At 40.5% G+C, this 16,254-nt stretch overlaps 1 protein-coding gene across 11 annotated transcripts in view; it reads left to right on the forward strand.

Moving 5' to 3' along the window:
• EBF1 (EBF transcription factor 1) overlaps positions 1 to 16,254 on the forward strand; it is a gene marked incomplete at both ends in the record, with an annotated part of 393,806 nt that overhangs the window by 293,597 nt on the left and 83,955 nt on the right. For 7 of the 11 annotated variants that reach the window (XM_079701899.1, XM_079701894.1, XM_079701901.1 and 4 more), the window contains one exon: positions 3,186 to 3,316. In XM_079701899.1, coding sequence (XP_079558025.1) covers positions 3,186 to 3,316 — 131 coding nt within the window. Of the gene's footprint in view, positions 1 to 3,182; positions 3,317 to 16,254 lie in introns of all 11 variants that reach the window. The other 4 variants (XM_079701898.1, XM_079701900.1, XM_079701893.1 and 1 more) reach the window with 1 other exon arrangement.

Genomic DNA, 16,254 nt, shown 5'->3' on the forward strand with positions numbered 1-16,254 from the left:
TACTGTCGATACTACAGTGAACATTTGGGTACTTGTTATTTTAGGCACGTTTGCAAGTACTTCCTGGGCTCCTTTTAGTCTGGCAAGTTTGTTTGTGACTAGGGTAAAAATGTAAGATGGCAGCCGATGAGTTAAATTTAAGTCCAGAAACATTTTGTTTAGCCTACATTAAAAAAAATATTGAATTAGTTGCCAGCATTTAAAGATTGGGAAATTTCACATAAAAATCTGGGTTCCTGGCTTCTTTAGAAAGATCAGAAGACCAGGTCACACTGGGACTTCATCTGTGCGGGGATACCAATGACTGGAGCTTCCCCAATTCGGTATCAGCAGCCATCCATCTCATGCTTATTCTGAGACCCTGAGCTGCTGTATTCATTTGTGTTTCTTGCCTTGGCCTGTATGGATTTGTGAGTTCTTAACAACTGCTCTTGAGCCTGATTCATTTAGCTAGTCACAGTGTTTTCTACCCTGCATTATTGACATTATAGGGTTCTTCATTTGCAGGACTGTCTCATGCATGAAAACTTAGCATCCTTGACTTCCAGGTACTAAATGCCAGTAACATCCCTTCCTCACCCCTCTCTCTCAGTGGGTCAGCCCATGATCCCTTTACATATTTTCCAATCTTCCCAATGGGGGAGTGCCACAGAGCTTCCTCTCAAGACTGCCATGACACAGATGTATAGGAGCACCTTTGGAACCCTTTAAGGTCTCAACTTAGAAAGGGCTGCCCGACTGACTTGTTCTGAGAATGACACTTAGTTCCTTAAGCAGGGATAGTGGATTGTGTTGAGCATAGAGGTAGGATGGATCCAGGGGTGCCACTCTTTTCCTTTAGTACTTCCTCCAGCGCTTTTTTTTCCTCCCCCAAAACTAAGAAGATGGTATTGTATATTGTTTCTTCACCAGTTTTTCTCTTGAAACTTGATGCTTATTTACCTCTGACTAGTTGACATGTACCTTTTTTTCTGGATGGTGAAAACATTATCACTTTCCTTAGGAAATGTTTGAACACATACACACATATCTATACATATATGTACTTACATGTCTTCTATATCCTACAAATAACAAATGGAAAAAAGAGAGCTGGGGTCAAGTATAAAATTGGCAGTTCTTGACCACGTTATTATAACTCCTTTACAATAGGAGAGTCTATCAAAGATAAACCAACACACCCTTGTGTCTGCTTTTGTGCAACAATGAGAAAGCCTGGAGGAGTCCATACTTAACTAAAGGAACATGCTTGTGTGATTAAAAAATAAAATTTAAAAAATTAAAAGAAATCCCTAAACTAATACAGATAATAAACACCAAGATTATTTTGTGGTTTATGAGGGCAATCACAGGGTCAGTTTAATGATACCGTTGGATTCCACACTTTGCCATCAGGCAGGAGTCTTTCAAGACCAGTTCAGTTAAACCAATATTCTATTCTTCTCAGAAGTATTCAGGGATATAGTAATACTTTTTCTACTCCACTCTAGCAACTAAGTACTTATACTGAGCTAGAAATTAAGAATTAAGATTTTGAGACATTAACTAGAATGTTTCCAAACTGCTTATATTTTAAGAATTTTATATAGTTGTTAAATGTAGTTTATTTCTCTTTTAAATTACTTGGAATCATGCATCATATTCTATCATTAGTTTAGGAGTACTCAATCATGCATTTAAACGTGGTTACTTTTAAAGGAAGATTTTACAAAAAAGTCCTATGCCTGTGGAACATTGATCACAACCTTTATATGTGTCAAAAATTGAACAAGAATTTTCAAGCCATGAATCATTTACATTTCCTTGATTAATTATTTTGTTTTTAGGAGAAAGTGGGGGAGAGAAAAGGCATCTGAACTGCCCAGTTTTAGTCGTAAATGCATTGCTGTGAGTTCAGCCAACATGAAATGTTTAGTTTGGATATTTCCAAATTTCTCTGTGCAATTTTATAAGATAAATTTGACTCAAAATCAAACCCATTCTGCTTGTTTATGTGGTGGCACGTGAGCAATGGTTCCAGCGGGCTGGGCTTCATATTTTCTTTTCTTCTTGCAAAAGTTAAAGCATGACATTTTGCCAAATTTGACAAAGTCCAATAATTTTTTTGCCAGTTTCTTCCTGTTAAAATTAACTGGTGCTCTCATTGGCTTCAATACTTGGAAAGTCAGTCTGGGGTACTTAATAAACATTTTATTAAAGAGGAGGGTCTCATTTTCTCTCCTTAGACAATATCTCCTTTGCTTTAGAATTTTGCTTTGTTCCTTTTCATAAAAGTGATCATGAAAACAGCAGCATGGCATTGTGGAGTTAAAAATCCTCAGTGGTACCAAAGTACTCTCTGAGAGATTTCATTTTTGCCTAGTAATCCTGTTGACAGCACGCCATGCTCATCAGGCAAACCACCTCTAGTCTGTTTGGAATCACAGTATTTGCAAATTATTTCCCATCTCCAAGGGCCATTTATAATGGAAAGAAAGGAGATAGGAAGTTTTGAAAAAGCCAGTTCTTGGGTTTTATGCCTGGGAATGACAACAAAGCAAAGGTCATGGGACTTTCTGTGGTTCAGCCCTGACTCAGCTATTTGGTTACATAATTCACCCTGAGTGACCTGCATACTTTGCATCTATAAAATGGGATCCATGACATTTATTGAAAAGAACTTAGTGACTTTTATTCAGGAATATTGCTCTGTTAGTGGTACAGACAGAAGGCATGGAACAAGAATGATGTTCTGCTCCAACCTCCTCTCTTTCTTCCCTTCCCATCAAACAGCAATGTTTATCTAAAAAATCTATGAGCTTTCTTTTCAGGAGATGTATTTAATTATGAAGCAATTCTATGAGGTTTCCAGTGTATTTTAAAACATCACCCATTTAAAACAAATCCTTAGCGTTTCATAAATTAAATTTTGCTTCTACATATTATTTCATAAGATTTCAGGTTTGAAAAAGATTTGGGTAACATATATGTATCTTAATAGAAACAATGAAAAGCTTGCTTTTAAAAACTGAAATTGCACCCTGAGGTTTCAGGTCCTAATGTGACTAGGAAATGCTGAGATCTTGAGGGACTTTCTGTTCGTGAAAAGATAAAAGATTTTTTTTTTCTTTTCCTCAAGTCTCCCATCATTAAAGTTTGGTTCTAACAGCCGACTCCTTCTCTTTTTCATGTGTGTTGAAAAGCAGCTACTCCCTGTATCAAAGCCATCAGCCCGAGTGAAGGATGGACGACGGGAGGTGCGACTGTGATCATCATAGGGGACAATTTCTTTGATGGGTTACAGGTCATATTCGGTACCATGCTGGTCTGGAGTGAGGTAGGTGTTGTCTGAACATTAATATCTAATAGCTTGGTCTAGTTGAGGAGACTGTCTACACTTGCATTTCTAAGAGAGTGTGTAGAATTTAGAGATGGCAGTCTGGGTGGGCCAGCTCCAGTCTACAGAACTCTGGAAACTAGGAAAGGTGGGTTGGGTTTACCAGGAGGCATCACTTTCTACTGGAATGACTTCCATCCACTGGCCCATCGGCACCAGGAGAGCTTCTGTTTTGTCATTTGTCCTCATGGGCTAGCCACAGTGTGGAGGTCCTATTATGTATTGGGAATTGGAAAGGAGATGCCAAGTCACAAAATATATAGGCAAAGCCCTGTTCAAACTGTAACAAGGTAGTAATCTGTGAACCTTTGTAGATGGAGTCTATTGTAGGACCATCTTCAAGGATCACCATTCATGGGACAGTAGTAATCCAGGTGTAGGTGGTTCTTGACTTATTTAATGACTCTTCTTCAGAGAGTGAACGGTTTGCCAGGGGAACCTAGAAGAACCCAGGGCTCTTTCCAGCCCTAGGAGTTTATACCTCGCAGGCATCTCAGTGTGGGGCTTCAACAATATGAAAATGACTATGCTCTATTTTTGCAGTACTTTCCAAGCACTGTGATCATTATTTTAACCTGCAAGTTGACTTGTCTGGCAATAATCAACATTAGCTCAAATTACAAAACATAAGTGTCACCATTCCTTAGAAGCCATGGCAAACTTGCCTTTGCTTTCTAAATTCTGAGCCTCGATTTCTTAGCCAGCATGCCCAGAGCCCCTTTTCTTTCATCTCCCCAAAGTTTAGAGTAAAAACAAGGTTAGAGCTGCAAGAGACCATTGAGCTCACTTATCTCACACACTTTACAAGTGCTCATAGAATGGCTAAACTTTATTGAGACTTACTATATTCTGGGCACTGTGCTGAGTTCTTGACATAGATCATCTTAATCTTCCCTCTACACCACAAGGTAAATACTCTTAACGTGTATCTTTTCTTGATAAGGATACTGAGACTTAGACATATGTAATTACATCACCCCAAAGCAGCCACCCAGAGCCCATGGAGTGTGAGTGATAGGTATGTGGCCACACAAAGGAGTCAGTAGCAGAACTGGAGCTAGAACTCAGAGTTTCTATTTCCATTCCTGGTTGTCCTCCCATGACACCACTCTTTAGCCCATCCAGATGTTTTGATTGTGTTTTCTCTTTGGAGGGGCCACAGAGATAAGCAGAAAGTTAAGACTGTGACAGTTGAGTACATTTATCTTTCCCAAGCGGAAACTGACCTTCCTTTTAAGCCTTCTGTGTACACCTCACTGCCAGTAAGCCACTCCAGCAAGCCCCTTGCCAGCCCGTTCTGCCACTGCCTTTGTCTTTCCCATGCATCCAGCAAGCGGCATGCTCTTGGCCAGAGAATCAAAGCTCCCTTAAAGCTGAATCAGAGATGGACTTCTCAGTCCACCAAACTCATTGTTGTCCAAGTTAGAACAGCCCAGGTCTGGAGGTGGACTGAACTCCCCTGGCTGACTGCACCCCATTCTTTGTTGGAAACATTGGGTTGTAACATTAGAAGCATCACGTACATGGCATATGTTTCTTCCTCGCTGCTGGAGGCAGCAGTGCTCACAAGGATAGCCATTCCCAGGTCCCATGGGCTGTGTCTTCATCCCTTCCTACCCCTCATTCTTTTGCTTGTCCTGGACCTTGAGAAGAGGGGAAGAATAAATAGAATACGAACTTTTTATCCAGGTCATAGCAGTCACAGTGAGGCCTGAGAAGGGGGGCTCAGAATCAGCCATATTCTTGACCCCTGAGAATAAGTGGGGTTAGTGTGACGCTCCCTTTACAACCTCATGCCTGTCTTAGGCCAGGTGCACCACGTTGGATGTGGAATAAAGGACTTCAGCATATCAGGAAATTGTTCATTTTTCCCTCCACCTTGTCAAGGTCCCCCAGTTTCCTCTCAGTTCCCTCACTTTCTTGCCCCTTTTGGGGAACACATAAGGGAGGTTAAATTCTACCTTAGATTTATCTAAATTGCTTTAAAGGATCTCTTTCCATATTAGAAAATCAACGCAAGTCATGAAAAGGCAAATCCACTGAGGTGATACCTTTGTCCTCCTCCCTCATGTGTCCCTCCACTACCCCTGCCTTGAGTGTACCAGAAGCCCCTCGTGATGGATCTGGGGGGGTCCATCTGGGAGGTGAGGGTTGGAGGGCACATGCTTCTTCTTTGCCCACCTCCTCCTCCCAAACTGCTCTCCTTCATGGATATATCATAAATCAGCTATGACTCTTTCCTGGTGAAAGCCCACTATGTAGTTTCCCAAAATGTTTTAGCTAATATTCTTTTAAAATGAATAAATCCCCTTCAGCATTAGCAGTTGGGCTTCTGGATGGAGGACTTTAATTTGGCCTGTTATCATCATGATGGTCCTGACATTTGGAAAAATGAGTCTTGCAGAGGTGAACTTTTTGCAAATATTCTAAACTATTTATAAATTTAGATTTTCATCCAGGCTATTTGACAGATATGAGGTTCTCTCTTTTTTAGTGCAGGGAGAGAATCTGGTGCTGCTCCAAATCCCCAAATCCATTGTATACTGATGAGAAATTGAGAAGTAGCTCACATTTACTAAGGGTTTTCATGCATAGGCACTTTACGGGTATTATTTTATTTGATTCTCATTATAGCCCCATGTTAGATACATATAAGTAAACCAAGTGTCAGAGAGGGTCAGAGACCCACCATCACACTGACAGATAGGGCTAGAGATAGGATTTGAACCACAATGTATGTTTTTACGAAGGAAATACAAGCCTAGGTTAATGAGAGAGCAAATAGGTAGAATCTTGAGAGTGAGGAAGGACAGGAAGAAGAGAGGAAAAAAAGCCATGCACAGTAATCCAGGTGGTACAGTAGTAGGAGTCGTAATAGCAACAGTAGTAGTAACTAGGACTGTTGTTTTTAGTCAAAACTAAATTGTGTCTTTTGTTTTGGTAGGGCCCAAAGAAACTGGGGGCCATTTCTCCAGGCTTCCACTGGATAGAATCAGAACTTGGGACCTGTGAATATTAAGAGAAGATATCTATGAAAGTAGAGTATGACTAATATTAGCTAACATTCATTGAGCACTTAGTTCCTGCCAGGTACTATGCTAAGTTTTGCCATGGCTCTCGTGTGAACCTGGTGACAGCTCGCATGTGTAGCATGTATAGCATGCTGTTCTCATTTTACTAACCAGGAAACTGAGCTTGGGGAAGTTAAATAAGCTGTTCAGTTATCAACTGGTGGAGATGCAATGTGAACCCAGACAGTCCAAATCCAGGGCTCACCTTTTTAACCGTCCACGATTTAGCCTATGCCAAAATTTTGACCCTAGGGTTTTACCATATCAGACCAGGGTGGAATTGCCATTGATGTCTTATACTTGATGGTATCTTAACAGTTACTATCACCTCCCAAAGTAAGCTAGACTTGTCATGTAGAGAATCAGAAGAGCGGTCCCTTCATTTTCTAGTTGTGTAAGTTTGTGGGTGGAGCCATTGGCTTATAGGAAGAATTTACCCTTATGAAGCGTATATGCTTTGTGTTAGAGGCAGAAGACAACCTCTTCTTTTTCTATATGAATGACTAAGTTACTTGTATATTTAAGACAGTTAACCTGTCTGGGCCTCTTCTCTAGAGTAGGACCCCAGTCTATCCAAATTCTTTGTCCCTGGCCACATTTTCTCTTGAGGTTATGCCACCTCTGAGATCTAGTACTTTTCATTTTAAGTAGACTTTTATCTCTTCTCCATTTCTTCACTCTGTAGCTCAAAGCATGCAGGAAGCAGGCTGGTGGGCCAGGACAAGGAGATAACATTTTAGATTAGCAGCTGATGCTATTATTTGGAGTCTCTTTTTAGCTGAAGAAGTTTAAAAAAGAGCCAGAGAAAATAGAGCTGGCTTAATTTACCCTCATCTGTGCCCTTCCCCTACCAACCCAATCTTTTGCAAGTGAGTAGTTCATTTTAGCTCACTGATTGCCCCCAGTTGGGAAAAAGAAAGGTGGCACTGTCCCGATCCTAACTCAGGGCTGCCTTCTGTGAGCTCCCAAGTTTGGGGTGAACCACAGGGCTTTCCTGTGAATTTGGTTTGCCATCTTTGTTACTCTTCCTTATTGCTTCTTGCCCTTTCTCCTCTCTTTTTACAAAGCAAATTATTTTCCTGATACTCTTGTACTCCTTGTCATGTCTTACACCAGAAGACTTAAAAAAAAAATCTTTGTAGTGTTTTATATATAAACCCAGAGAAACCAACAGGGTTGATGTGTGCTAATGTTTAATGTGGGTTGAGATTTTTTCTTGAATACACATGTACTTCATTGCTTTTGCTTTTCTACCAACCTGTGATTTGGAGGGGTGAGGGGCTCCTGCACCTGGTTTGTAGAGCCAATTGTTATTTTAATCTCTCCTTCTGAATTCCTCTAATTTCTAAACGATGAGTACTGGTTGGCTTACCAGCTGGTGTGGAGCACTGGGGTAGGTACTATCCGTGATTAAAGTTAGGCTTTGTGGGATCTGGTATATTATTTAGAAAGACACCTTGCTCTCATGTAGCAAATTAAAGAGTTACATAATATATTTATGCAATCTAGAGTTAAATTTGTGGTTTAAAATTCCAGTCAAGGTTCTAGAAGGCAGAGAGAGTAGTGTAGTCAGAGGTAGACTGTTCGAATAACCAATCAGGTTTCTATTATGTCCAGGTGGATCTCTGTGCTGGACATTTTAGGCTCTCACAATCCTTTTAATTAGTCACTGAAATATCTGAGAGAATTTATACAGCTTATGGTGTTTAAGCTGCCTGTAAAAAATGTCCAGTGGTGGGATTGGCAGGGAGCAGAGGGTGGTGGGAATGGAAGACAACCATCCAAGAAAGGATTTAGATTTCACGGGGTAGCAGTGGGCTAGGAGCCAGATAGTAATTATAGTCCTTCCATTGTCCAGTCAGAGCACCTATATTTTAGTCATTGTTGGTCACTGGACCTCCGTCTCAACATCTGAAAATGAGGGCCTTAGACCAAATCCTCTTGGAAACCAGGTGCAATTCTAGTCATTCCTTTTATCTAGAATTCACTCCCTTGAAAACCCCCCCAGCAGTAAGAAGGGTGGGAGTGAGGATGGGTGGGAAGTAACTTCTTCCACTATTGTTCTTCACTTTTAGAACACACTTGCAGTATACAATATCATGTTTATTTTGAACTTCATCAAAATGATTTAATTAGCCCCCAAACTGGATCTCCCTATTGATATCTCTTCAGTCCATATTTTCACTCTCTACACTTCAGATTCTGGTATCTGATCTACACCTGAGACTTATACCACAATGTTGCTCTAATTCATCTTCCAGATTGTTCTATGGAATATACCAGTTCTTTGGGATTTTAATAGGCACCCCATGGCAGATGGGGGCGGGAGGTTTTTCCCAGTAAATTTGGGAAATGTTGAGTCAAACAAATTCCACTGGTCCTGTCCTAGAGCTTTCGAGGTACTTATATGCACTTTGACTATCTAAGACATAGTATGCAGCATGTTCCAAACTTTGTGACCACAGAACCTTTTTTTTCAGGGATCACTTTACAGGAAGATATACTGATAATGGCTGAAGTATATTTAGATTTCATGTTAATGAAGTAAAGTCATGAAACCCAATTATGAAGTGATTGGGCTGGGATAGATGTAGGAAAATCTGAAATATTTGCAGATTAGACCAGCAATGTTTGGAGCCGTTATTGTTTAATACTGCAAGGCTCTGAACAGAATTTCTCTCATATTTTGCATCTGGTTTTAGTCCGTGCACACTTGACATTAGATGCCATGTGATTTTGTAGAACAGCTATATTTAAAGATTGCCAGGACCACTTAGCTCAAATGCGAGAAGCCAGAGTTACATTACTGTATGAACCAGTTAGCCTCATCCAGGAGCCATACACTGTCTTTTTCATCCAGATGAATGTTTTCTTCAACTGCATTCCCAGAGACAGGCAGAAGGCAAAAGAAGCCACTCTTTGGGAAACCTATGGGTGACCATAGTCAGGTAAATGGCAGTTTGTGGGGCTGAGAAGCAATTTTGCTGCTTGAATCCAGAAGTCGGAAAATAAGGTTTCAAATGCAGTTATTGATTTCTTCCCTTCTTCCTTTCCATATCTACTTTCTATTCTCATGTGTGCACATAGCTCAGAGGAAGGACTGTAAATTTAAAAAAAAATAGTATTTGCTCCTCTGTGACATAAAAAAATGAATGACTACAACTCATACATGCTCCCACTGTGAGTTTCCCAGGCCTTATATCCGGCCTTGATTTTTACTGAACCACATGTAGAGTCACAAAATTTTGAGTGCTTTGAGGAGCACTTCCAGTCATTAACTGCAGCTGTTTTATTTTGAAAGTGAGGAAAAAGAGGTTCCAGTGCCCGCCGGTGCAGTGACTTGTCCTGAGAATGCCTTAGCTAGTTAGTGCTGGCGTTTTAGCCCAGTTCTCCAGACACCAACCTCACTCCCCATTCAGCTTTCTCTTGTACCAGGATTTCTCATGACATTTCCCTAGGTTTTTTGTTTTTTTTTTTTTTTGGTACGCGGGCCTCTCACTGTTGTGGTCTCTCCCGTTGCGGAGCACAGGCTCCAGACGCACAGGCTCAGCGGCCATGGCTCACGGGCCCAGCCGCTCCACGGCATGTGGGATCTTCCCGGACCAGGGCACGAACCCGTGTCCCCTGCATCGGCAGGCAGACTCTAAACCACTGCGCCACCAGGGAAGCCCTAATGGCCTTTTTAATATAGTTACATAGTTACAACCATGCTCACCTTATGCTTTAAAATCCTCTAGTCTATGTTGTTATTTTAAATGACTAAGGCACTTTAAGTCTATCCTCTATGTTGATAATTATGGGTTAGTTAAAAGCACCTTTAGGTTGACATTTTCAGCTATTTATTTACAGTGCATTCGGGAGGTACACATATGTGCCTATAACTTGAAAACGGATAAACCACAGAAGTGTGATGTGTTTCTAATTTTAACGTGAATCAAAGACAGAATTCGCAGCTGGCTGCAGTCATGTGACTTTAATGAAGAAAGTCAATATTTATATAGTATTGTGCTCATTTCATCCATGTGCTCAATGCTGATTGCTGGGATGGCTCCCTGATGATCTGACCTAAAGCCTTTCTCCTTATGCAACCTTACTGCCTTCCTCTTTCCTAAAGCCGTAACTCCGCAGTTTGGGATTCAAGCACAGCCCCGTAAGCCTCTGACCTTTCTTTTCAACCTCCTTACCCACCATTCATCTTAACTTCTGCTCCAGTCACAATGAGTGATTGGATAAAGATGCAGCTCTTTATGCCTGCAGTGATTTTTTCACCTCTGCACTCTTGTCTTGTTTATGCCATTCCTCCTTCCACAATGCTTTTCCCTCCTTTCTGTGCCCAAATCCTTCCGCCCTTTCCGATCCAGAAAAAAATCATTTTTGTCTGTGAAATCTTCCCTCACAGCTCTAGAGATTGAATATTTTCTCTTTCTCAATTCCTAATGGCCTTATCTGTACCATCTTATGTTCTTATCACTTTCTATCTTTGATTATTGTGACATAAGGGGCTGCCCTTTCCCTTGAAGGCAGGATCCATGCTGAATTCAGCTTAGTCTACAGAGTCTAGCACAGAGCCTTACACTTCAGAGGCATTAATTTATACAAAATAGTGTTGAATGACACTGCTTCTCCTTTCATTCATTCATTCAATCAAAAAAGTGCTACTTTTTAGCAACTGTTATATTCAGTGCTGCTTCATAGTGTCAGTACCAGATAGATTGCAGTTTAGTTTTTGTTAATGCATGTATAATTAGGTACTTTATAATTAGATATATTTATTGTGCAGTAAGGATGCACATAAATACCTTAGTGTAAATCTGTTGGTTATGGTGAGGATTAAGTAGTAATAAAACTAATACTTTTTAAGTGATTGATACCAGTGAGGCCTTCTCCTAAACTCATTATAGGCATTAAGTCAATAAATCCTTTAATACCACTAGTTAGATAACTAGCCCTTCCCCCTTCCCAGACAATGAAATTGAAGGCCAGAGAGGTTGAGTGACTTTCCAAAGGTCCCACAGCTGGTAATTTGCAAAACCTGGGCTTGAACCAAAATCCTTCCGACTCCAGAGCCATCTTTTTTTTAACCATCTAAAAAGAAGGTAGTGAAAGCTCATTTATCCAGAGAAGAGTGTTCTAGTCACCGCAACGCTGCAACATTCAGCATGAAACCAGAAGTGAGCCCAAAAAAAAAAGTAAATATATAAAATAGCAGACTTTGAGGTCACCAGAACAGTAATTTTAAACCAACTATGTTATCTGTTTTCCCAGGTCATAGCAAATTAAAAGGAGCAAACTGGAGGCAGGTTGTTAGAAGCAGGCTCAGTGACAGCAGAAGTGACAGCTTAATGTCAAGGGAAGGAAAGGAAAACCTAAAAAGCAGACGAAGAACTATATTACTGCGCAGCATGTTAATGGCTGTTCATAATGACAGTGGCCCTGAGTAGTCAAGAAAGAGATGGCAATTATATTCAATATCTTCTGTCTGAAACAGCATGATGTGTGTAATGCATCCTCGAAAGACTTCAGTGAAACAGTTGTGGTGGCACGGTATTTAAAGGGGGTTGGCTTCAGTTTTCCGCAGAACTCACTTCCTGGAGGGATGTGTTAAATCAGGAATTACTGAGTATATGCGCAAGGCTCACTGTAGATAGGATGCAAATAGGAACTCTACCACTAAAGAATGTGAGAATGAGTCACTGTTTAGCGTCTTACAGCTTTGATATCCTTTCCTTAGAGCTCTGAAAGAACCTAAAAGACTTTCTGGTGAGAGGTGAATTCATTCCCTGCTAGTCCACCTTTTGGTTCTTACGTTTTTCTTCCTAATTCCTAATCTTTGCAGGCAAAGATTCTGCCCTGCAAACCACCAGCTTTGATGACATGCAGGCCCTTCCAAAAATGTATCTGGCCTTCCTTTTTCTTTTATATTTTAATTTTCAAACAAACAAAGCAGCAACCCAGGACCCTAAGCCAGGCCCAACTAGGGAATGATATTCCTTCTTGACTGAATGTAGAAAAACAAGCCTCGAGAAAGAGCCCATTGTGCAGTTTCAAACCACAGGGGCTGGCGTTACTGGTGTCCAGTCCTCTCCGTCTGGAATACTCTGGACCTCAGGAACTCACCAGTGCTTTTCCAGCTCCCAGATGGTCAGGATGGGATCCAGTCTTTAATGGTGCCCAGTTGGCACAAGATTTACATCCTGGGAAGAGAGCTGGAGAAAGTTTATTTAAAAAATAAATTACCGAAAAATAAATAAATCAATCAACCCACAAAACCAAAGGTAGTTGAAGCATAATGTATTTATTTTAGCCTTTTTCTCCCCAGTCTGTTATTTTGAAAGATGATCTTATTGCTGTTTTGTTTTGTACAATTAACTGCATTGATTTAGGGACCTGGCTAGTTTCTCGGTCAGAAGAATTGAGTAGTATATTTTTGTGAATGTTTAATGAGGCTACCAGGAAGTCTGTGGGGGCAAAGTTAAAATAATTTATTTTCTTTAGTAAAAAGATTTTTTGAATGGGGTGGTATTGATATCTTTTTGGTAGATTCATAAGGAACGTTATTGAATCTTTATCCTATTTATTAGTGGTGGTTAATGATGTCACGGTATTTACTCATTCAGTGTTCAATAAGTATTTATTGAATGTCTGCTAGGTCCCAGGCACTCTTAAAACTGGAAACAGAGTAGTGAAAACAAGAAAGACCAAGTTCGTATCCTCATGGGGCTTATATTCTAGTTGGGGGATGCAGGCAATCAATAGGAAAATAGATCTATATCTCTCTTCTATGTATCTGTGTCTATGTCAATACCTATGTGAGAGACATTTCAGATGTTAGGAGATACTACTGACTGTTAAAACGTAGATTTTAAATCCCCTTTTAACTCAATTCCTGAGACTTTAGTTTCAAAAGTCTCCTCTGACATTCATACATCAAGTTTATCTTTGGGAATTCATGTGACCCAACATATTTTGCTAAACATTGGTTTTGTTATTTTCTTGAAAGGACAAAAGGAAACCAGAATGTTTGTGAAACAGTAAATGCTTCCACGCGCTTTCTCTCACGTTCCCTGAGAAATCATATACTGCCTTTGAGACAGGCAATTCTTGGGAATGAAAAAACTCTGGGTTACGAAACCCAGAGAACCCTGCTTAGGGGACAAACCAGAATACACTGAGAGAGAAGAGCTAGCATCCCCTGATTTATGTTGTATCCACTTCAGGGGAATAGAGATAAAATATGTAGGTACAGCCAGCACAGTGCCCAAGAATATACACTGATCATATTTCAACTTTCTTTAAGAACTCCAGAAAATAATATTTTTTAAACACCATGTTTAACTACAGAAAGATGAACGCCCCAGAGTGGAAGGAAAATAAGTTTTCTTGTGTGGTCACCATCACTGTGGTGTCTCTTTAAAGCTCCTTAGTCGATTTGGTTTTGAAGCTTTAATTATGCTTTTATGTTATAGTTTCCTTATTTAAGTGTCTGTTTTATGTCCATCACTCAGCACCCCCTGCCTATCTCAAAAGAGATGGATATTATTACCCTAATTGAGGAGGAGGGAGAATGCTGTGAGAATTATTAATACATAAATTAAAAAATTAATCTGGAAAGTGCTTTAGGGTCCCTAGAGAAGCTCTACCCAAACACAAAGCATATTTAACATTATTGTCTGTACTCCCACAGAGCAGGAGCTGGTGCAGGATAAGATGGTAAAGTGAGGCACAGAGGGTGACACTGGGTGAATGGGCCAGTGTACCTTAGAACCTAGACTCTTGGAGGCGTAATACCTAAAAACCACTGTACCAGTGCCCACTTTAGCCTTTTTCTAGTCATAACTGTTCATTTTTTTTCCAGAGAAGAAACTTTAACGTTTCCTTCCTTTTACCCCTTCTCTTTACGTCTTTGCTTGTTTTGGAATTTTTTGTTGTGTTTTTACTTTTTAGTGTTGAAAGTGATTGAGGCTAAAATATTAAGTCCTAAGGGTGGTAATGAAAAATCACTGGTGCGCTTTCTAGTAATCCCAGTTATTTTTTTGGCTTTGTGGCATGCGACTTCAAACTGCATTTATTTCATATAGTTCCATTGGTTGGAAAACGTGCATAAGGGCTTATCTTGGAATTGCTCTTTTATTTCGCTGGGACATAATTCTCAGCCAGCCTCTCACCAGTGAGAAAGGTTATTTTGAGGACCTGCTGTGTTCCCAGAACATTTTTGAATGCAGGAGAGACTGAGGACCCATTCCACCCTGTTAACAGTAGAGGTAGGATGAAAAGTACAAGTGCCAGGAATTATGGAAAAACAATAAACAGTAGTAGGGAGGGACAGCTGTGGTTGTATAATGGTGGTCATCAGTCAGGCAGACTTGATGCTTCTTATCGGTTCCCTGGTCATTTTCCTTAACTTTCCTGAAATTCATTTTTCACATCTGTGAACCAGCTACTACCTCTGCCTGTCCCTAATACAATAGAACAGAAATCACTGAAGGAGTTTCTCACAGTACGTGGCCCAGAGTAAGAAGACAATGAAAAGTCACTGCTGCTGAAGTCACCATCAAGGTCATCACCACTATCCATTTAGTGTGAGCTACAGGGATACAGATAGTAAGAGCTACTGGCTCTCAGAGAAGAAGGTGATTCCCAAGACTTGTCCTTTTCCCCCAGAATTCTCCAACATGTCTCCATTAATATTTTAAAATACTAGGTACTCTCATTCACCCACCACGTGGGTCACACTTTTGATCCTGCTAGAGACTTTTATAAAAACCACTTGGAGAATTATCCTCTCCCATGCCACTCTTCTGGACTCCCAGGCTTTGCAGACTGACTCTTTGGGGTTTTGCTTCCAACCCTATGCATCTTTCATGATTCTCTGTGCACCCATAGAGGGAGTCGTTCCTCTTTCCTGTTTCCCACTTCTGCCAAGGACAGGCCTCACCCACCGCCCCCCATGTCTGCATCCTGTCTCTCACGGTCACAGCAGCTTCACTTTGTACCCAGAGGCCACAGCAAGTGTGCCTCGCCTGGCCGACCACTCAGGACTCTTCTGCTCTTGTGCTCTGAGACTGGAGAAGAGAAAATGCTCACACAGGCAACTCGGAGGGAGCAAAATTGCTGTTGCCGGCAGGTCCTTGGTGTGCTGGCAGCCTCTTCTGGGGCCTTGCAGAGACCATGTGTGTTTCTTTCATTGCGATACCACACTTAAAAATGATTGCTTCTGATTATAGTATTAATGCATTCTGATTGCTGAGAAGCCTGAAAATTCAGGGAGGTAAGCAGAGGAAAATATAATTACCCGTAACTTTACCATCTAGTGGTAACTTCTCTTGACACTTTGATGATTTTCCTTTTGGTCTTTCTTCCATGCACATATATATCTAATTCTTATATAATCACATGCAATACATATTGCACAAAACTGATAGTATTCTACTTTTGATTTTAGTAATATTTTTCTCATAATAAAAGTAATCCCTGTAAATGTATGAATTTATTTATTCCAGAATTATTTATATGATTATTATTTCCTGTGCAAGCACATGCATACTCTCTCACACACACAAATAAACACAGAAGTACACACACACACACACACGCACACGAGGAAGAATCAGGAGAGACAGAAGATGTATCACATCTAATGTCATCAGTCTAGAAATAAACACTGCTGTTGGAGCATTGATCTTTTGTGGCCCACTTTTTAGTATTGCTTAACCATTTTTTTCTTTGTTTCGCCTTATCCCTTCTCGCTGGAATGAGTCCCAGACCTTTAGACATCTTCTTTTTTACCACTTAGATGATATCTGAGCA

This window comes from Hyperoodon ampullatus, assembly GCF_949752795.1.
Source record: "Hyperoodon ampullatus genome assembly, chromosome: 4".
NCBI classification, from domain to species: Eukaryota; Metazoa; Chordata; class Mammalia; order Artiodactyla; family Ziphiidae; genus Hyperoodon; species Hyperoodon ampullatus.